The 23,289-nt window shown below is 39.5% G+C and overlaps 2 protein-coding genes across 9 annotated transcripts in view; both read right to left on the bottom strand.

Moving 5' to 3' along the window:
• Positions 1-22,644, bottom strand: part of LOC306657561 (uncharacterized protein) — a gene marked incomplete at both ends in the record, with an annotated part of 58,571 nt that extends 35,927 nt beyond the window's left edge. Inside the window, 3 exons of the mRNA XM_079133696.1 lie at positions 22,026-22,305; positions 22,353-22,360; positions 22,392-22,644. Coding sequence (XP_078989822.1) covers positions 22,026-22,305; positions 22,353-22,360; positions 22,392-22,644 — 541 coding nt within the window. The remainder of the gene's footprint in view (positions 1-22,025; positions 22,306-22,352; positions 22,361-22,391) is intronic.
• LOC306657133 (uncharacterized protein) overlaps positions 1-23,289 on the bottom strand; it is a gene marked incomplete at both ends in the record, with an annotated part of 516,259 nt that overhangs the window by 60,197 nt on the left and 432,773 nt on the right. The window lies entirely within an intron of this gene.

Raw genomic sequence — 23,289 nt, 5'->3', positions numbered from 1 at the left:
CCAAGTTGTCTGCCACTGAAACACTGCCTATGCCTGGCCCCTGCCCAGAACAATTTGGATTGAATCCCTCTGGGGAAGGGTCTGGGCATCCCACGTTTGTCAGGCTGCTCATTGTATCCTGGTAGGATGCAAAGCTGAGATCCTCCTCATTAAATTCTCCCCATTGCATGCATTGGTTTCAGTTACATGATGCCAGTGCACAATAGATTTCAAATTAATACGTCATAGGCATTGTGTCCATATTTCCCATGTACTATGATTCCTTGAATTACAATGTGTTAGTAATAATATCACAATTGTCTTAGTTGGACTGTCAGCACTGTGACCAAAATACATGATGTTTCTCTTTCTTCAGAAGCAAATCTCCTATAAGTAAATTTTTGTCTGTATATAACCAATTGATTTATGTTTTTTATTTAAAATGATTAATAATTTTACTTGTTCTTTTTAGTTATACATGACTGTAGAGTGTGCTTTGACATATTATACGTACAGGGAGTGTGACTTCCTATTCTTGTGTCTTCATAGGTAACACCATTTTCTAATCACCATATTAGTAAACAGACCATTATCAAATTAGGCCCATTTATCTTGGGTTTACATTTCCAAGTGCATGGAAAACACGATTTCCTTTCACAGTGTGAGTGCATCCATTGTCAGCTCTTCCTTGATCATTTCTGATGTGGACTTAGACGCTGGTCGTGTACTCATATAAGAACTTAGGAACATTATATTCTACTGTCCTTCCTGTGCACATCACCTTCCCTTGCCTTCATTCTCCTTTGTCTAATCCTATGAACTTCTATTTTTCTCTCCCTCTGCCCCCTTAATGTGTGTTAGCATCTGAATGTCTTAGAGAACATTGGGCCTTTTTTTTTCTGGGATTGGCTTAATAAGATACTGCTGGTGATCGGTGTTGAGTCAGCTCTGCTTCCTCAAATGGTGAACTTGAACATTAGAGAAACACACTGAATCAAGTGTAGAAAGTCGGTTTTATTTAGAAATAGTAACACAGACTTCTCCCAGGAGGCAGAAAGGGGCCAGAGTCATAGCTGTTTTTTTGGTATCCCAAGAAGGGAGAGCGCCCTGCCCCTTTGATAGACTTTTACTTTCTTCTGCTGCCCTCTCACTCCTTCCTGTGTACTTGATTAGACCCAGGAGATGCTCTTGGGATGGCAAAAAGATGAGAAGCATAGGGGCAGAGGGAAGAGCCAAATGGAATGATCCAGGCAGGAAGACATTAATTAACAACTCCCTGTCTGCATCCTTTTGGGAGGGGTAGTATAGGCAGATAATCTTGGTTATTAAAGGGCTCTGGAGATATGAACATTCCAATCTCCTGGGGCAAGGGGATCTCCAACTTCCCTGATCAAATCAGCCTCCATTTTCTCAATCTGACCCAATCATCTATCTACACTCACTGCCTGTCTTTAATTCTGGCTTCAATTTCACTTAGCATGACAGTTTCCAGTTATTGGCAAATGTCATAACTTCATTCTTTTGTAATGACTGAGTAACATTCAATTGTGTTTATATGACAATTTTTTTTATATTCATGTAAACCACCGAGGTTCCTCATTTCCCATATAACTTCAACCTGCCACTTCCTGTCTCTATTGGGTTGCTCTGAAGATGCTGTGTCTTCTCTACATCAGTCGTTTTTTCAATTTTTAAAAATTTTTACAGACTGAATTTTGACTCATTGTACGTTATTGATCAGATTTTGACATTTAGGTGTTATTCGGCAAGAAAACAAGCAGAACAAGAGAAATACAGAGTGAAAAAAGATCACAGATATTTTAATAATGGATATCAGCTGACATATTCATAGTGAGGATGAATTCAAAAAGCCACTGACTACTGTTCCTAAAAATGAGGAATATGGCCAGTTCATTAATTGGTCTTCTTTCAGTCAAGAAACAGGAAGGAAGAGCCTATTTGATCTCTTTGTGATGGCATTTTTGAGTGTCTTCATTATGTTTGAAGTATGATCTTTTAAAGAATATGATCCTTGAGGTATTTCCATCATGTTTGCTTGGTTAGCAAACACCTGATCTAGGTGGTGTTCTTATTTTTAAGGCGTGTTTTGGTAGGATGGGAGAATAGGACGTATTTCAATAATTCTATGTCCTGAGTATGAAAATATTTAACTGAATTTGCTGTACAAGACAGGAAATCATAAGTCAGAGGTGAAAATCATTTGAATTACCAGGGAGGTGATTCTACATACATTTAGGGAGTTTGATTACTGGTGACATGTTTCTTCATAATTTAGGGGAATTGAGAGAACTGTTTCATCATAGCTAAAATTACACGACCCTCATAGAACAGAGTGTGGACAATCAGTGCCCCTAGACCAGTGGTTCTCAGTATTGCAACTGGAATCCATGTGGGGAGAGTTGAAAACTACCAATGCCTGCTCCTGCCCAGAACACTTTGATTTAATTGCTCCTGGGTGAGGCATGGGCATGCAAGTGTTTCATGCTACTCAGGTTCTCCTATATGAAGCAAAGCTGCTCTCCTCCATGTTGCATTGTCTCCATTACATGCATTGGTGTCAATTCCAATTAAGAACAGAAGTCACCAAAATCACTAAATTTCAATGGATGCTACCTAAATAATAGACAAAATATCCTGATTGGGGAACAATGAAGTTTGAACAATGTGGACTGGAAAAGCCAATATTCCTCTTGAGTGTTTTGGATCAGTCTTGCACTCACATGGGTGAGATGGAACACAAGAGCATGAAGAACATTGGGAAATGGCTGTTTGGCACCCTGCACTGTGAAGGAGGGAACTCAGAACAGGGGAGACACCGCTAACTGTCCGTGGAAAATTTTACCTGTGAAATACAGCGGATAATTAATATTTGAACATACATACAAATTACCTAAGGCCTTCACCTCTGCTATGACTCGAAATAGTATATCAAGTGTGATGTTTTCCCATTATACAATTTGCCTTTTTCAAATGTCACAAGTAAAATAATCCTGATAATTATGTACCAAGGAAATTTGAATGAGTTGAACTCCATTGCCATTTGCAAAACCCATTCAGGAATCTGATTATGTCTATGAGCAGCCTGGGAAAATCATGCTGGTCTATCCTTTAGAGAATAAGGAAGCAGATTTTTGTTTTCAGGTGTCACTTATATGATGCTAGTGCACAACCTTTTAAAAATAAATATATCAGGGAAAACATTCAGCCTTTGGTTTTTTGGGATTGGCTTATTTCACTTAGCACAGACATCATTACCCTATGTACATATATAATTACACAAATGGTATGAATCTATATCATGTACAACCATAGAAACAAAATGATGTACCCCATTGGTGTATAATGAATCAAAATGCAGTCTGTAAAAAATAAAAAAATGAATAATTAAAAATAAATAAATAAATCCTATGTATTCTGATCACAGCTACCTGGAGGCTATGGTGGGACAAATATTTGAGTTACAGTGTGTTAGTAACAACATCATAATTGTGTACAAAAATAATTTAAAGGAGGAAATATTTATTTTGGCTCACAGTATCAGAGGTTCTGTCCATGCTACACAGACTACATTGGTTTGGGTCCAAGAAAAGGCAGAACACCATGGCAGAAGGGCATGGTGAATATGCCTTGCTGTGCTCCATTAATCCCAGCCAGGAAGTAGAGAGAGGGAAGGGGCCACAGGGAAGAGGCACCTTCCTGGACACCCCCAGTGACCCCCTCCTCCAGCCATGCTCCACCTGCCTGCAGTTATCACTCAGTCCTTTCAAACTAGGATGCACTCATTAGGTTATAGCCCTCAAAACCCAATTATTTCAACTCTGAACAATGCTACCTAAACTCAGGAGCTTTGGGGAGACCCCTTATCCATTTTTACTGAATCCATAACATGCTCTAAATGGAGGCCCCTATGGTAACCATGTAGGTTGATAGGAAAATTAATGTACTTTTAATTCCACTGTTACATTACAATGAAAATCAAATTGCTTTCAAATATTTAGGAGTATGTATTAAGCAGTATTATCAGATTTGATATGAAGGGGTACCTGTAATCAGAGCAGTATTTAAAGCAATAAAAGTGTTGGTCTAGCATCGATTGGCTTTCCATTTTTACTTGAAATATCTTCATTCATTTCTTATCTAAAATTGTTTCTCAAAATTTTGAATGAATATTTCAGTTCATGTGACGACTTTTTTTTTTTTTCAAATATTTTTCCACTTTAAAAAAATTTTTTTTCAGAGCCAAGAACTGAACTCAGGGCCTTACTTAACATGCTAGGCATGCGCTCTGCACCAAACTAAGTCCCCAACCCCCTTCTCCTCATTTTTAATCAGGCAGGAATGATGTTATCCCACTCCTCAGTTTATACCCAAAGGACTTAAAATTAGCATACTGCAGTAACACAGCCAAATCAATGTTTAAAGCAGCTCAATTTATAGTAGCTAGATGGTGGGACCTACCTAGATGACTTTCACTTGACTTCTTAAGAACAGTTTTTAATATTGGGCCCAAGGGCACATGCCTGCAATGCCACACACTGAGAAGACTGAGAAGATGGTTCCCAAGGGTGAGGTCAGTCTGGGTAGCTTAGTGAGACTCCATATCAAAATAAAAGTAACAAAACTCAAGGTTAGCTCAGTGGTAAAGTATCCCTGGATAATATGCCTAGAAACAGAGAAAATGATAACAACAAAATGATAACAAATTCAACAGCTTTTATGATGGAAAACACATTTATTGTAAAAAGAGTACAAGGTATATCTGTATAGTGTTACAAATAATGATCAGGCAAGTATCTGCATGCCTAAAGCTCAAGTCCAGGAAGAGACTGTTAGCAACACCAAGGCATCTTTCATGTCTTTTCTTGACCCAATCTCCCTCCCTCTACCATGGAGAATCACGATCCTGATTTTTAAAACAGTTTTATCTTCATTTGTCTTTGTACTTTATCCACCTTCCATATACATTTGTAAACTCTTCAGTTTAGTTATATATGCCTTTGAATTTTATATAGATTCTCGCTTAATGTCTTTCTTTCTTCTAATACTTAACTTTTCCCCATTTTTAATAGTCATAAACAAAGATAGTGTTTGTTAGTTAATATTTTTACATGCACACAATGTAACAATATAATTGGCAAATGTCCCTTTGACATTTTGGGACTGGCTTATTTCACTTAGCTTGATAGTCTCCAGTTTCATCCATGAACTGGCAAATGCCATAATGTCTTTCTTCTTTGTGGCTGAGTAATACTCCATTGTTTACGTACATCACATTTTGTTTATCCTTTCATCTATTAAAAGGAACCTAGGTTGGCTCCATACCTTGGCTATTGTGAATTGTGGTGCCATGAACATAGATGCTGCTGCATTACTTATACTACATAGATTTTAAAACATTCGGATATATACTGAGGAGTGGGATATATACTGAGGAGTGGGATAGCTTGGGCATATGGTGGTTCTATTCCTAGTTTTGAAGGAATCTCCATATTGCTTTCCAGAGTGGTTGCACTAATTTGCAGACCCACCAACAATGTATGAATGCACCATTTCTACCACTTTCTTGCAAATATTTATAGTTTTCTATATTCTCATTTTTCAAGATATTCTGGCTTATTGGAGTATGAATTTTCAAAATAGGTTTTCATCTGCCTTTGGATTTCAGTATCATCTGTGTTAATATTTCCCCTTTCATCATGGATTTTGTTAAGTTCTGTTGTTTTTTCTCTTTCTTTTAGTTAGTTTGGCTGAGGGTTTATCCATTTTGTTTATCATTTCAAAGAACCGTCTCTTTGTTTCATTGATCTTTTGTATTGATTTTTTTAAAAAAAAATCTCAATTTCATTGATTTTTCCCCTGATTTTAATTATTTCCTGTCTTGTACTGACTCTGATGTTGGTTCATTCTTCTTTTTTAGGGCCTTAAGATTAATGTTAGATCATTTATTTGGTATCTTTCTATTCTTTTAATCATAAAGTCCATACTATAAACTTTTCTCTTAGGACTGGCTTTATATTGTCCCAGAGATTTTGATATATTGTATCACTATTCTCATTTACTTCTAAGAATTTTTGAAATTACTCCCCTGATTTTTTCTCCTATCCATTTATCATTCAAAAGTATATTATATAATCTACAGGTATTAGAGTAGTTTCTGTATTTTATCCAATCATTTATTTCTAATTTCATTTCACTATGATCTGATAGAATGCAAAGTAAAGTAGTATTTTCTCTATTTTTGCTAAGGTTTGCTTTAGAAAATGTTTTCTGCTGAGAGGAAAGTGAATTGAGGAGTTATGTAAACCAATTAGTTCTAAAAGATGATAAGAATACAGTGAATTAAAAGAAAAGAAAATGCAATAGGTAGGTAGAAAAGAATATACAGTTTCCAAAAGTTAAAAGAATGGAAAAGAGATATAGCAGATGATGGTTATAAGGCAGGAGGAGGAAAAATAGAGGTAACCAAGTAAAGGGAAAGAGAAAGAAAGAACAAAAGAATTTGGCTGTTAGAAGGAGAAGAAAAGAGAGAAAGAGAAATGAGAGAAACAAACAAATGAAAGCAATACAAAACTAAATAAAAACAGACAAATTAAAAACATTAACCTGTGAAAGACAAGGAAAATATCTTTGTTAAAAAATGCTAAAAATGAGAAATAAAGAAACAAATATGTATATTACGTATATCCATGAATGAATCAGCACAGCAAACACACACAGAGTCACACACAAAGAAAAAGAAAAAAAATAAAGAAAACAGATTCTTAATGAAAAATTACGAAATCATTTCTACGGAGGTGGTCAAATAGTTGACAAGAATAGCTGGTCCCTGTCTATGTCCAACTGTCTTTCTTTCCATTTCTTCTTGAGATGTGTACTGACACTCCCAGGGTGGGGCTGTTGCAGAGTTCAAAGAGGGGACTTCTGGTAGGTGGGGCTTAGGTCTAATAAGGCTTCAGGGGCTTCCTTTCCTGGTACACAGCACACCCCTATGGCCTGCCAGTTGCTGATCTGAGTCAGAAGTCTGGATCTCAGGAACCTCTCAAGAATTCTACTCATTGGGTAGGAGAGTCAGTCTTCCACACACACTGCTGCCCACCAACACAGCCTACCCAAGCATAATTCCTGAGTGTATTAGTACCCACCTGTTCAGATTCCCAATCCTCTTCAGCCGGTCACTTAAGCCACGACTCATTAGACGAGAGAGTTGGTCTCCCATTCATTTTTGTGACTTGAATGCCCCTGTGTAAAATCTTCTCTGTGCCTGTTTCACTCCTGTTTTACTAGGTACACCCTAGGTTACACATCAGAAGCATTCCAAGACAGTGTGACAGTGTTTGCTGTGATCTCCTGATTCTGCAGTAGCAGCTACAGTGTGATTGCCTCTGTGTGGCTCTGCTTCTTCTCTCTGCTGCCAGTGGAGAAACAGAGCACTTTGCAAACACCAGTGCACAGTGAAACCTCTGCATCAGCTAAGTTCACTTTGCTTTTCTGATCTCAGGTTTTCCCCATAAATCTATCCAATTTTTCTCTCTGTGTTCTCCCTCTTGTGATACACCAATGCCCATTCTGCTGCTGCTGCCCCTGGAACAACCTGTTTGACTCCAGTGTAATTTTTCTTCTTATTCAATGTGCCCAAATTTCTGAATCTCCAAGACACTCAGACTGTTCATTGCTGAGTTTCAGTGAAATGCCTTTTTAATGCACCTTGCTGAAAAGCAGCACTCCCAGGGATGATTCTCGAGCCACAGAGCAAGTAGGAACGCAGCCTGTCATTGCATTCCTGATCCACCAACTTGAATCCTCTCAATATATATCTTTTATATTTTATTCTTTGACTCCAGCTCTGTAGAAGCTGAAATACCAGACTCTTATGTGACATGAATGCTTTCTACTTTCTGGTGTTCATGGTTATTGGGCCTTGCATATGAATAATGTCCTCAGTGTTCCATGGTCTAGGATAGATTCTCAGGCTGGTCAAATTGGAAAATCCTATGGACCTTGAAAAGGTGAGGATTCGTGAGAGGCCATGAGGTCCTTGGGAACATGCTCTCCAAAGGAACTGGAGGAACCCCAGCCCCAACTGTCTTTTTCTTAATAGGTGGTGATGGGTGTGGTTTGTTTGAGGACTTGCTCACAGTCACTTCTATCCAGTGTCTGAAGCAGAGGGTCATAGATAAGGTGCCACTTGATCTTCACTGGAACCACCACAGTGGTGAACAAAATAAATCTTCTCTTTGTATGTGCATTGGTTCGGTTATTTCCTTCCATTCATATGAAGTGAATAAAAAAGGAATCTGTATAATTGCTTTCCCAATGAGGACTTCTTTCTAGGCAATAGCATATGGCAACATTCAGCACTTAAGTTAGAAAAGACAAAGATTTTCCTGTAGGAAAGCAACCTTATTTACAGGCTCTCCTTCTGTCACTGACATAGATGAATCCAGCTGCAGGGTTACAGTGATGTGTTAGGGAAAGAGCTGAGGACAACCTCCACTCAACAGCCAAGAAGCCCGAGGCCCATGACTCAGAGCCAAGGGTGGAGTCATCAAAGGCACGAGTTACCAACCTGATTTATTTCCCTGTCCCCCAGATCCAGTGTCCTAGAAAATACAAAGCATTGAAAAGGCGATCCTGGAGGAAACTGTGAAGAAATTGGTGAGAAATAACAATTTGTTCAGTCAAACCAAGAGTTGACCCTGAGAACATAGAGAACGTCCATGTTGTTTGAAAAGTCATTGAAGGATACCAACTCTGAGAATGGGGAGGACAGGAGACCTAGTGTGGGCACCCTTGCAAAAATATCAAGATAGTAAGAATTAGAACGAGTAGTTTGGGAAATGATCATAAGAAGCACTGTAGGGAATTTGGAAATTGACGCAGGGCACTACAGAAGGGAGGAGACAGTGACAAAATGAATAGAATTAAACTGGGTGACCTGAGGTCCAGTCTCACAGGGGACCTAGGGAAGGCTGGAAGGACTCAACCAAGGGGAATTGACCTGGGGCGTCTATGCACCAACTCCCATTCACTGGCTGGACTCTGCTCCTGGGGACTTTAAGCCTCCTGCCCAGAGCTTCCTTTTCATGCAGAGAAAGTCCTCAGGTGGGTTTTTTCAGGTGTGTGCTTTAAAAATAATCTTCCTAGGTTAGAAGGACAACTGTTGACAGAATACAGATGGATCATTGCAGGTGATCTGTTATGGTTTTGAAATCTTAAGAGATGTCCAGCTCAAGTGCTGACAGAAAAGGACAGCAACTCAGAAGGGAAAGAAAGAGACCAGAAGTCATTATGTGTGTATGCCAGGAAAATTCAGATTTATTGAAGATGTAGGTCTATCTACACACGAGATGACATGCCAGACAGAACTAATATCCAAAAGGGCAATGTGAGAGTAGAGGGACTCTACAGAAAATTCAAACTGTGGGGAGGGGCAGTGCCTTAGGTGGCCAAACTCTCTCATATAATCAGTTAGAATTGAGATGTCCAATTGTTCCATCATGTAGGGGCTGATAGATGGAGTCCATGGAGAATACTGGTTGAAGAAGAAGCGAGATCCTGCTCATTAGCAGAAACCACTGGAGCAGACTGGAGAGGGTCAGGTGGTGTGGACAGAAATGGGGTTGCAGCAGCTGGAAAACCAGGAGGTGAGGGGGCAGCACTGGGTTGTGCAGCAGGAGTTCTGGCAGCTTTGGGTGATGCAGCAGGAGGGCCTACAGGGCCAGGACACTAGGGAGCTTGGGTGGGTGCCAGCAAGGGGGCTGGCAGCACCCAGACTCTCAGCAGGTTGGGTGGCATCAGCAGGATCCACAGCAGCTGGGGCGGCAGCAGGTGGTCCTGCAGCAGGTGGTTCTACAGCAGATGGGGCGGCAGCAGCAAGGGCGGCAGCAAGAGGAAACACAGAAGCAGGGGCGACAGCAGCAGGAACCACAGCCACTGCATCCACCACAGCCACTGGAGCCTCCACAGCCACTGCACCCACCACAACAGGGGCTGCAGCAGCAGCTGGGGCGACAGCAGGTAGTCCTGCAGCAGATGGGGCTGCAGCAGCAGGAGCCACAACCACTGCACCCACCACAGCCACCGCACCCACCACAGCCACTGCACCCACCACAGCCACTGCACCCACCACAGCAGGGGCTACAGCAGCAGCTGGGGCGGCAGCAGGTGGTCCTGCAGCACGTCGTCTGGCAGCACCTGGGCTGGCAACAGCCACAGCCCTGGCCAGAGCAGCAGGATCCACAACTGGAGTTGCACATGATGTCAGAGGATGGAGATTCTGGGGGTATTTCCAGGGAGGTGGGTTTGGACCTTGGGAGGTCTCTCTGCCCCACATCCCCTTTTATACCCTGCCAAAAGGTTGGTGTCTTCACATGCAACACCCTTTCTTGCTGTTGTTTATGTTAGTAAATAGGCAATTATCAAATTAGGCCCATTTGTTTTTGGTTTATATTTCAGATTGTGTGGATAACATGATTTCCTTTCTCTGATGTGATGGATTCATTTTTGAGTTCTTCCTCAATTATTTCTAATGTGTATTTGTAGCTGTTCTTCCTTAAAGAGAGGTGTCACATGACATTCTGTCTCTGTGTGGTGGGCTTCAGTATCAGTGTGCATAGGACATCATGTCTGTCTTGAAAAAGGTTGACTTTAGCACCTCATATTTCTGTCTGTGGACAGTAAAGAAAAAACCTTGATGACTGTCTGACGCCTCATTCTTTATGAGTCTGGTGCACAAAAGTGTTTTGAACATGCAACATAGACCATGCATGAGAGCAGAAGACCACTTGGACACATTTCCCATTCCATAATTTGAAAGTTGTTGCTCATTCTAGATATTCAATAGGGTACACAGACATTTAACCAGGGGGAATCCTATGTAGTGAAAGTACATATTTCTCTTTTCTCAGAAACAAATCTCCTAAAAGTAAGTATAGGTTCTCTTGGGGAAATTTGGCTGTAGAGGTTAGCTACACCCTGAGATTCAGGTTCTGCAGCTCTCCACTTGATGGGGAAGTGCTTCTTTCTGTTTTGGCTTTCCTGTCTTTGTGGGTTTTACAGGACATATTGACTCATGTCTTCTGTGCCCAACACTCACTCAACAAGCACTGAGGTTCCTCATTCCCCATATAACTCCAACTTCCTGTCTCTTCTGAGTTGCTCTAAAGATGCCGTTGTCTTCTCTTCTTTATTCTTGATGTTATTGATCATATTTTGTCATTTAGGTATTATTATGCAAGAAACAAACAGAGCAAAAGAAATCCAGAGTGAAAAAAGATAACATATCTCAATAATAGATATCAGCTGACATATATTCACAGTGAAGATGAATTCAAAGTTCAAAGATGACTAAATTCCAAATGCAAAAAGCCACTGACTACTGTTCCTAAAAATGGTCAGTCCATTAATTGGTCTTCTTTCAGTCAAGAACCAGGAAGGAAGAACCTATTTGATCTCTTTGTGATGGCATTTTTGAGTATCTTCATTATGTTCAAAGTATGATCTTTTAAAGAATATGATCCTTGAGGTATTTCCATCATGTTTGCTTGGTTAGCAAACACCTGATCTAGGTAGTGTTCTTATTTTTAAGGCATGTTTTGGTAGGATGGGAGAATAGGACATATTTCAATAATTCTATGTCCTGAAATAGAGAATTTTTCACTGGATTTGCTGTGCAAGACAGAGGAAATAATAAGACAGAGATGAAAATCATTTGAATTACCAGGGAGGTGATTCTACATACATTTAGGGAGTTTGATTACTAGTGACATGTTTCTACATAATTTAGGGAAACTGAGAGAACTGTTTCATCATAACTAAAAAGCCAGAGTACATGACCCTCATAGAACAGAGTGTGGTCAATCAGTGCCCCTAGACCAGTGGTTCTCAGTATTGGCTGCGACTGGAATCCATGTGGGGAGAGTTGAAAACTACCAATGCCTGCTCCTGCCCAGAACACTTTGATTTAATTCCTCCTGGGTGAGGCATGGGCACCCAAGTGTTTCATGCTCCTCAGGTTCTCCTATATGAAGCAAAGCTGCTCTCCTCCATGTTGAATTGTCCCTATTAACATGCATTGGTGTCAATATCAATTAAGGACAGAAGTCATATATGACCTCCTGATTCAGTTAAGGTAGGTCATGTATCTCTAGAAATTTGTCGATGTCTTCAATATTTTCTAATATATTGGAGTATAAATTTTCATAGTAGTTTCTAATTATCTTCTGTATTTCAGTTTTGTTCACTTTGGTATGTCCTTTTCCATCATATATTTGAGTAATTTGTGTTTTCTCTCTTTTTCTCTTTGTTAGTGTGGCTAGGGGTTTATCAATTTTATTGATTTTTTTCAAAGAACCAACTTTTTGTTTTGCCAATTTTTTCAATTGTTTCTTTTGTTTTGATTTCAGCTCTGATTTTAATTATTTCCTGTCTTTTGTTTTTTGGTGTTGATTTGTTCTTTTTCTAAGGCTTTGAGATGTAATTTTAGGTCATATATTTGTTGACTTTTTATTCTTTTAATAAATGAGCTCAATGCAATGAACTTTCTTCTTAGTACTGCCTTCATAGTGTCCCTGAGTTTTTGGTACATTGTGTTGGTATTCTCATTTACTTCTAAGTATTTTTTCATTTCATCCTTGAATTCTTCTACTATCCATTTGTAATGTATTGTGTATTATTTAGTCTCCATGTGTTAGAGTAGCTTCTATTTTTTAATTTTATCATTGATTTCTAATTTCAGTCCATTATGATCTGATAGAATGCAGGGTATTATCTTCACTCTTTTTGTATTTACCAAGAGTTTCTTGTGGCATAAGATATGGTCTATTTTAGAGAAGGATCCATATGCTGCTGAGAAAAAAAGTGTATTCACTTGTTGATGGATGAAATATTCTACATATGTCAGGAGGTCATACACGATTTAAACAGAACATTTTCAAGTAATGTAATAGAAAATGTCACTAAAAGCCTATCATTTATGAAAATTCCAGGATCAGGTGGATTCTCAGCCTAGTTCTACAAGATCTTCAAAGAAGAATTAACACCAATACTTCTCAAATTATTCCATGAAATAGGAAAGGAGACAACCCTTCCAATCTCATTCTATGAGGCTAATATCACCCTGATACGAAAAGCAGACAAAGACACATCAAGGAAAGAAAACTTCAGACCAATATCCCTGATGAACATAGAAGCAAAATTTCTCAATAAAATTCTGGCAAATCACATACAAAAACATATTAAAAATATAGTGCGCCACAATCAAGTGGAATTCACCCCAGGGATGGAGGGTTGGTTCAACATATGGAAAGCAATCAATGTAATTAATTATATCAATAGACTTAAAAACAAGAATCATATAATCATCTCAATAGATACAGACAAAGCATTTGACAAAATACAGCATCCCTTAATGTTCAAAACACTAGAAAAACTAGGGATAGTAAGAACATACCTCAATATAATAAAAGCTACATATACTAAACCCAAAGCCAACATAATTCTAAACAGAGAAAAATTGAAATCATTCCCTCTAAAAACTGGAAAAAGACAAGGATATGCTCTTTCATTACTTTTATTCATCAATTTCCTTGAAATTCTAGCCAGAGCAATTATAAGAAAGAAACTTAAGGGATACAAATATGTAAAGAAGAGCTCAAACTATCATTATTTGCTGATGACATGATTCTATATTTGGAAGATCCATAAAATTCCACCCAAATCTTCTAGAACTAATAAATTAATTCAGCAAAGTACCAGGATATAAAATCAATACCCATGAATCAAATGCATTCCCATACATCAATAATGAATTCACTGAAAGAGAAATAAAGAACACTACCTTATTAACAAGCATCTCAAAAAATACTTGGGAATTAATCTAACTAAAGAGGAGAAAGACCTCTTCAATGAAAACTACAGAACACTAAAAAAAGAAACTGAAGAAGACCTTAGAAGATGGAAAGATAAGATGCTCCTGGATAGGCAGAATTAATATTGTCAAAATGACCATGCTACCAAAAGCATTATACAAATTAAATGCAATTCCTATTAAAATCACAATGATGTTCTTCACAGAACTAGAAAAAGAAATCATGGAATTCATTTGGAAAAATAAGAGACCCAGAATAACCAAAGCAATCCTTAGTAGGAAAAGTGAAGCAGGAGGCATCACAATACCAGACTTCAATTATATTACAGAGCTATAGTAATAAAAACAGCACGGTATTGGCACCAAAACAGACATGTAGACCATTGGTAAAGAATAGAAGACACAGAGACAAACCCACATAAATACAGGTATCTCATACTAGACAAAGGTGCCAAAAACCTTCACTGGAGAAAAGCTTATTAAACAAACGGTGCTGGGAAAAAAGGATTAAATTAAACCCTTATCTTTCACTCCGCATGAAGAACAACTCAAAGTGGATCAAAGACTTAAGCATTAGACCAGATCCTGCAACTACAAGAAGAGAAGGTAACCCAAATCTTCACCATGTTGGCCTAGGATCTAACTTCCTTAACAAGACCCCGAAAGTTAAATCAAGAATCAATAAGTGGGATGGATTCAAACTACAAAGCTTCTTTTCAGAAAAAGAAACAATCAATAATGTGAAGAAAGCCTACATATTGGGAGAATATCTTTACCACATGCATGTCAGATAAAGCATCCATCTCTAATTTTTGGTGTTAATTCAAAAAACTTAACACCAAAAAAACAAATAAATAACCAAGCAATAAATGGGCTAAGGAACTGAGCAGACACTTCATAGAAGATAGATATTTGATTAACAAGTAGATGAAAAATGTTCAACATCTCTAGCAATTAGAGAAATGCAAATCAAAACAACTCTAAGATTTCATCTCACTCCATTTAAATGGTAATTATCAAGAATACAAGAAATAATAGGTGTTGGTGAGGATGTGGGGGGAAAAGGTAGACTTATACATTGCCGGTGGGAATGCAAATTGGTGCAACCACTCTGGAAAGCAGTATGGAGATTCCTCAAAAAACTCAGAATGGAATGACCATTTGGCCCAGTTATCCCACTCCTCAAATTATACCTGAAGGATTTAAAATCAACATACTGCAGTGACGCAGCCACATCAGTGTTTATAGCAGCTTATTTCACAATAGCTAAACTATGGAACCAACCTAGATGCCCTTCAACAAATGAATGAATAAAGAAAACCTGGTATGTATATATATGATGGAATATTACTCAGCTTTAGCAAAGAATGAAATTTTGGCATTTGCTGGTAAATGAATGGAGTCAGAGAATATCATGCTTAGTGAAATAAACCAAACCCAAAAAACCAAAGGGCGAATGTTTTCTCAGATATGTGGAAACTAATTCATAATAAGATGGGGATGGAGGGAAGAATAGAGTTATTTTATGTTAGGTTGAGGGGAGTGAAGGGAGGTGAAGGGGTGTGGGGGAAGGTATGATAGTAGAGTGAAACTGACATTATTATGTCATGTACTAGTATGACTGCATGACCAATGGGATCCTGCAATATGTATAATAGAAAAAATGAGAGGTCTATTTATGTATGACCTATCAAAATGTATAAGTGCATTCTACTGTCATGCACAACTAATTGGAACAAATAGAATTAAAATAAAAAAAACCAGAAAGAAGTCACCAAAATCATTAAATTTCAGTTGATGCCATTGAAGCCCGAATTAAAGGTAGTTAGTGTAGAATAGGAAGTTGGGATGAACAGAGAAAATGGAGGCCAATTTGAGTCTGGGAAGTTGGAAACTGCCCCTGGGAGAATGGAATGCTCATGTCTCCAAAGCCCCTCCCCAAAAGGTCGTTAATGAAGCGACTCCTGAGCAGACAGAGAGCTACTAACCAATGCCCCTGGCCGTCCACTCCCTTCCTAGCTGACACTCCGCTGTGACACTTCCAGCCTACCCATCCCCTGGCCACTCCACTGACATCTTCCAGTCACTATACAGGATGGGGGAAATGAACAAGATGAACGAGAAGAATGCAGGGGAACAAAGGAAACTTTAGATGTCTGAAATGGACAAGACTCCTCATCTCACGGATTCCGCCTTTGGGTCCCCTTCTTCCACTTGGGAGAAGTCTGTTTCACTATCCTTTAATAAAGCTTCTTTCTTTCTACTCTCCATTTGCCTCGGCGTGCTTCTCTGGTGTTATATAGTTCACATCTGAGGAAGCAGGACCCGTCAAGGTAAATGATAACCGGCGGTATCACTATCTCAATAACAGATAAAATATCCTGAATGGGGAACACTGAAGATTGAACAATGTGGACTGGAAAACTGATATTCCTCTTTAGTGTTTTGGATCAGTCTTGTACTCACATGGGGGAGATGGACCACAAGAGCATGAAGAACAATGGGAAATGGCTGTGTGATGTTGTCCCTTTACACTGTTACTTCTTTGACTTGTGGAAATGCCATAAAAGAAAATAATGCAGATAATTAGGCACCAAGGACATTTGAACGAGTTGGATCCAAATGACATTCACAAGATCCAGGTAGGAACTGGATTATGTCTGTAAGCAGCCTGGACTCATCGTGCCAGTATATCCTTTAAAAAATAAGGAAACAGACATTTGTTTTCAGGAGTCAATTATAACGATATTAGTGCATTGCCATTTTAAAATAAATACATCCTATGTATTGCGTCCATAGTTACAATGTACTATGATAAATTGAATTACAGTGTGATAGGAACAACATCATAATTGTGTAAGTAAACCTTTCACCTTTGTGACCAAATAATTGACAAAAATAATTTAAAAGTGGAAATATTTATTTTGGCTCACAGTATGAGAGGTACTGTCCATGCTCCACAGATTAAATTGATTTAGACCAAGAAAAGGCAGAATATTATGGCAGAAGAGAATGGTGAATATGCCTTGCTGTGCTCAATTAATCCCAGCCAGGAAGCAGAGAGAGGGAAGGGGACACGGGGAAGAGGCACCTGCCAGGACACCCCAGTGACCCACCTCCTCCAGCCACACTCCACCTGCCTGCAGTTATCACTCAGTCCCTTGAAACAAGGAGGCACTCTTAAGGTTATAGCCCTCAAAACCCAATCATTTCACCTTTGAACAATGCAACCTAAACACAGGAGCTCTGAGGAGACCCCTTATCTGTTCACATTCAACCCATAAACATGCTCTAAGTGGAGACCCCTACAGTGAACATGTAGGTTGATAAGAATATTAATGTACTTTAAATCCAACCCTTTACTTTACAATGAAAATCAAGATGTTTCAAATATTTAAAAATATATATTAAGCAGTATTATCAGATTTGATATGAAGGGGTACATGTAATTAGAGCATTATTTAAAGCAATAAAATTGTTGGTCTAGCATTGATTGGCTTTCCATTTTTCCGTGAAATATCTTCATTCATTTCTTATCTAAAATTGTTTTTCATATTTTTGAATGAGTATTTCAATTCACCTGACTTCTTAAGAACACATTTTCATTGGGCTGAGGGCACATGCCTGTAATGCCATACACTGAGAAGTCTGAGGCAAGAGAATCCCAATGGTGCGGTCAACCAGAAGCTTAGGTAGGCCCTATATAAAAACAAAAATGAGAAGAGCTTGAGTTTTATCTCAGTGGTAAAGCACTCCTAGATAATACGCCAGGTAACAGAGAAAACAATAACAACAAAATGGTAAAAAATTTAAAAATGCCAGATATTTTATTATGGAAATCCCATTTATTGCAAATATATGTAGATGTAGATATATGTCTTATTCTGGTCCTGGGCTTTACTTGGTTGTAGACTTTTGATAGCTTCTTCTCTTTTGGTGCTTGAAATCGATCTCTTTAATTGTGTCTGTCTTCCTGATTCTGTTTTGGAGGATCATATGTCTCTAAGAATTTTTCATATCTTCCATATTTTCTATTTAGTTGTAGTAGAGATTTTCAAAGGGGCTGCTAATTATGTTATGTATTTCAATGATGTTGTCGTGGTCTTTCCTTTTCCATCATGTATTCTAGTAATTTGAATTTCCTCTCTTCTTCTCTTCATTATTGTGGCTAAGGGTTTATCAATTTTGTTTACTTATTCAAAGAACCAATTTTTGGTTTTGTCAATTTTCTGAATGGTTTCCCTTGTTTCAATTTCACCAATTTCAGTTCTGATTTTAATGATATCCTGTCTTGTACTACTTTTGGTGCTGATGTGTTCTTCTTTCTGTAGGGCTTTGAGATGTAAGTGAGGTCATTTAGTTGTTGACTTTTTATCCTTTTAATGTATGAACTCAATGTAATGAACTTTCCTCTTAGTATTGCTTTCAGAGTATCCCAGGGGTTATGATGTGTTCTATTGTTTTTCTTGTTTACCTGTCAGAATATTTTTATGTTCTCCCTGATGTCTGTATCACTGTATCATTCAGTAGCATATTATATAGTCTCCAGCTGTTGGAGTTGTTTTTGTTTTTCATTTTATCATTGATTTCTATTTGCAGTCCATTATGCTCTGACAGAATACAAGGTAGTAGTTCTATCTTTTAGTATTTACTAATGGCTGCTTTTTGGCATAGCATATGGTCTGTTTTGGAGAAAGATGCATGAGCTGCTGAGAAGAAAGTGTACTTGCTCGCTCATGGATGATATACTCTATACGAGACTATATCATTGATTGTATTATTGAATTCTCTAGTTTCTTTGTTCAGTTTTTGTTTGGATGATTTATCCAATGGTGAGAGTGGTGTGTTAAAGTCACCCAGTATTATTGTGTTCTGGTCTATTGATTCTTGAAATTGTGAATGATTTGTTTGATCTACATAGATGCTCCATTGTTTGGGGCATAAATATTTAAAATCATTATGACTTCCTGGTGTGTGGTTGCCTGAAGCAATATGAAATATCCTTCTTTATCCCTTTTGACTAACTTAGGTTTGAAATGCACTTTATCTGATATAGGGTTGGAGACCCCTGCTTTTCTTCTGAGTCCATGTGCATGGCATGCTTTTCTCCATCCTTTCACTTTTAGTCTGTGAATGTCTTTTTGTGTGAGATGAGTCTCTTGAGGGCAGCATATTGGTGGCTCTTTCTTTTTAAGCAATCTCCCAGTCTATGTCTTTGGATTAATGTGGTTAGGCCATTAACATTCAGAGTTATTATTGAGATATGATTTCTATTCGTGGTCATTTTGGCTTACTTTTTTTTGTAACTTGACTGGTTTTCTCCTTCTATTGGCTTTTCCTCCTTTTGCTGACTTGCATTGCTCTTTTTCACTTCCTCCTCATGAAATTTTTGCTGAGAAAGTTCTGTAGTGCAGGCATTTTATTTTTAAATTCATTTAACTTTTGATTATCATGGAAAGATTTTATTTCATCATCAAATCGGAGGGTTCATTTTGCTGGGCATAGGATTCTTGATTGGCATCCATGTTCTTTCAGAGATTGAAATTTGTTGTTCCAGCTGCTTCTAGTGTTTAGAGTCTGGGCTGAACAATCTGCTGATATCTGTATTGGTTTCACCTTATATGTAATCTGACACTTTTTCCTCACGTTTAAAATCCTATCATTATTTTGTATGTTAGGTATTTTCATAATGATGTACCATGGCGTGGACCTGTTTAATTTTGTGCATTTGGCGTTCTATATGCCTCCTGTATATGATTTTTCATTTCATTATTCAGGTTTGGGAAACATTTTGATATTATTTCATTTAACAGATTGTTGAATCCTTTGATTTGTATCTCTGTGCTTTCCTCAACTCCAATAATTCATAAATTTTGTCTTTTATGATATCACATAATTCCTACACTTTGTATACTACATATTTATATATATAAGTATTATACATAATTAACAGACAAGTATGTACATGCTCAAATCGCAAGTCCAGGAAGAGAAAGTCAGCAATATCAAGGGGTCTGTATGTCTTTTCCTGACCCCATCTCCCTTCCTCCACCATGGAGAATCTGTATCTTAATTCTTACCGTATTCTTATCATCTTTTCTATTTGTACTTTATTCACCTACATATACATTTCTAAACTGTACAGTTTAGTTGTCCATGACCTTGCATTTTATATTAATAGAATGACCATATACCATTTTTAAAATTTTTATTCTTTGAGTCAATATGCTGGAGTATCAGAAATCGCCTGTAGGAGGCCTCACCATTTTCTACTTCCTGGTGTTCTCAGTTATTGTGCATGAACATGGGACGTGACTCTTATGCTTATGGTCAAGGATGGCCTCCCAGAGTGACAGAAATGGGAGATACTGTGGACCTTGAAAAGGTGAGGTTTCCTGGGAAGTCGTTAGACCACTGGAAGCAGGCTCTGCAAAGGGACTGGGGGACTCCTGCTCTTTCTGTCTTTTTCTTTCCAGGTGGTGATGGGTGCAGTTTGCTCAAGGACACAGTTTTGTCTTTGCCATCCACAGGAAAGTCCCATAGAAAATTCACCACTTTATCTTGACTTAAACCTGCAAAGGATGAAAAAAACAGAAAAAGAAAAAGAAAAATCCCTGGTAAAGTAAGTTTGTTGCCTCAGTTATTTCCTTCCATTAATATGAAGGGAATAATAAAGAAGTTCATGCAATTGCCTCAGCTTTGAGAACTTCCATCTAACCAATAGCATATGGGAACTGTCAGCATTTATGTTACAAAGACTCAGACATTCCTGTAGACAATCGACCTTGTTTTACAGGCTCTCCTTCTGTCACTGGATTAGAAGAATCCAGCTCCAGTGTAACAGTGATACTATTGGGAAAGAGTGGAGGACAATCTCCATTCAACAACCAGGCAGCCTTGAGACCCATCACTGAGAGAGTCAAGGGTGGAGGCCATTAAGAATGAGAGTTGCCCATCTGGTATTGTTCCCTGCCCCTCAGGTCCAGTGATATAGTGATATATCCAGTCATATGTTAAAGGAAACTATGAGGAAGTTGGTTAGAAGTAACAATTTGCTTGGAAGATTTATTGGTTCAATGGACAGTCAGACTAGTAGCTGACCCTTACATTATAGAATGTATCCATGTTGTTAGAAAAGTCGTTGAAGGATACCAACACTGAGAATAGGAAGACAGGGATCCCAGATGCTGTTCCCTGGAAATTATACCAGACAGAAAGACTTAGAAGTAGTATTTGGGGAAGTGATAACAGGAAGCACTGTAGGGAACTTGGAAATTGATTCAGCACAGTACAGAGGACGTAGACAGTGAAGAGAACACCAGTGGTGTAATGAGATGCAATGGAGGACTGGAAGTGCTCACCCAGGGGACACTCAGCTGGAGGTTTGCACCGGCTCCCATTCACGTGTTGAGCTCGCTACTGGAACTTTAACACTGCTGCCCAGAGCTCAGTCTTCATCTCGAAAAAGTCCTCAGGCATTGAGGTCCAAGTGTTTCCTTTCCAGATCATCTTTGAGTTATAATGGTATTTAAATGTTTACAGATGTTCGTTCCACAAATTGACAGAGAAGGGCAACAACAAAAAGGGAAAAATAAAGAGACACGATGCCATTATGTGCGTATGCCAGGAAAATTCAAATTTATTGAAGATGTGGGTCTATCTCCACATGAGATATCACGTTAGAGGAATTTGAAGTCCAGAGTGTCAAAGTGAAATTAGAAGGAAATATAAAATGTCAAACTTTTTTACATTTTTACAAGATAGAGCAAGTGAGGCAATACAATTAGGGGCACATTCTATCAAAGAATCAGTTGGGATTATGGTGTCAAGTTGTTCCATCAGTCAAGGGCTCATACATGGAGTCCATGGAGAATATTGGTGAGAGAAGAAGAGGAGAGAGCAGGTCCGATATCTCAGCAGCAGGTCCTCTAGAGCAGACTGAGGAGCAGTATGTGGGTTGTAAACAAGGGAATGGAGTAGCAGGAAACACTGGAGGTGAGGGGCAGCACCAGGTTCTGCATCAGGTATTGTAGCAGCCTTTGGTGATGCAGCAGGATGGCCTAGAGGAGCTAGACATGTAGCACGTAGGGTGGGTGCCAGCAAGGGGGCTAGCAGCACTCAGAATGTAGCCAGGTTGGGTGTTATCAGCAGGAGCCACAGCAGTTGGGGTGGCAGCAGGTGGTCTGGCTGCAGGTGGGGCGACAGCAGCAGGATCCACAGCCACTGGAGCCACCACAGCCACTGCACCCACCACAGCCACTGGAGCAACCACAGCCACCGCACCCACCACAGCAGGGGCTACAGCAGCAGCTGGGGCGGCAGCAGGTGGTCCTGCAGCAGGTGGTCTGGCAGCAGGTGGGGCGACAGCAGCAGGAGCCACAGCCACTGGAGCCACCACAGCCACCGCACCCACCACAGCCACTGGAGCCACCACAGCCACCGCACCCACCACAGCCACTGGAGCCACCACAGCCACCGCACCCACCACAGCCACTGGAGCCACCACAGCCACCGCAACCACCACAGCTGGGGCGGCAGCAGGTGGTCCTGCAGCAGGTGGTCCTAGAGCAGATGGGGCGGCAGCAACAGGAGCCACAGCCACCACACCCACCACAGCCACTGGAGCCACCACAGCCACCATACCCACTATAGCAGGGGCTGCAGCAGCAGCTGGGACGGCAGCAGGTGGTCCTGCAGCACGTCGTCTGGCAGCACCTGGGCTGGCAGCAGCCACAGCCCTGGCCAGAGCAGCAGGATCCACAACAGGAGTTGCACATGGTGTCAGAGGATGGAGGTTCTGGGGATGTTTCCAGGAAGGTGTGTTTGGAAGGTTTGAAGGCCTCTCTGTCCCACATCCCTTTTTATACCCTGAGAAGGGTCTTATGTGTTCATAGGTAACACCATTTCCTAGTCATTATATTAGTAAATGGACTATTATCAAATTAGGCCCATTCATTTTGAGTTGACATTTCCAGGTGCATGGAAAACATGATTTCCTTTCATAGTGGGAGTACGTTCATTGTCAGCTGTTCCTTGATCATTTCTGAAGTGTTTTTCAGGCTCTCCTTCCTCAAAGAGAGGTGCCACATGATATTCTACCTCTTCCTGGTGGGCTATAGTGTCAGTGTGCATAGGTATCATGTCTGTCTTGGGAAAGGTTGACTTTATCAGCCCGTTTTTCTTTATGGGGACACAAAATGGAACAAGTAATTATTGTCTGATGCCTCATTCTTTGTGCGTCTTCAGGGGAATGGAGTTTAAATGTGCATCATGGGCCATGTAGAGAACAGGCATGTCATTAGGACATATTTCCCTTTCCAGAGTCTAAATCTTAATGTCCATGCTCCATGTTTTACCAAAGACTAAGGTATTCTGTCAGGTGGAATCTATGGAGTGAACCTGGATGTTACTCTTTCCTCTAA

This window comes from Sciurus vulgaris, assembly GCF_902686455.1.
Source record: "Sciurus vulgaris genome assembly, chromosome: 3".
In the NCBI taxonomy this organism is placed as follows: domain Eukaryota; kingdom Metazoa; phylum Chordata; class Mammalia; order Rodentia; family Sciuridae; genus Sciurus; species Sciurus vulgaris.
Note: the sequence above shows the minus strand (reverse complement) of the source record. Positions and strands in the feature narration are given on the sequence as shown.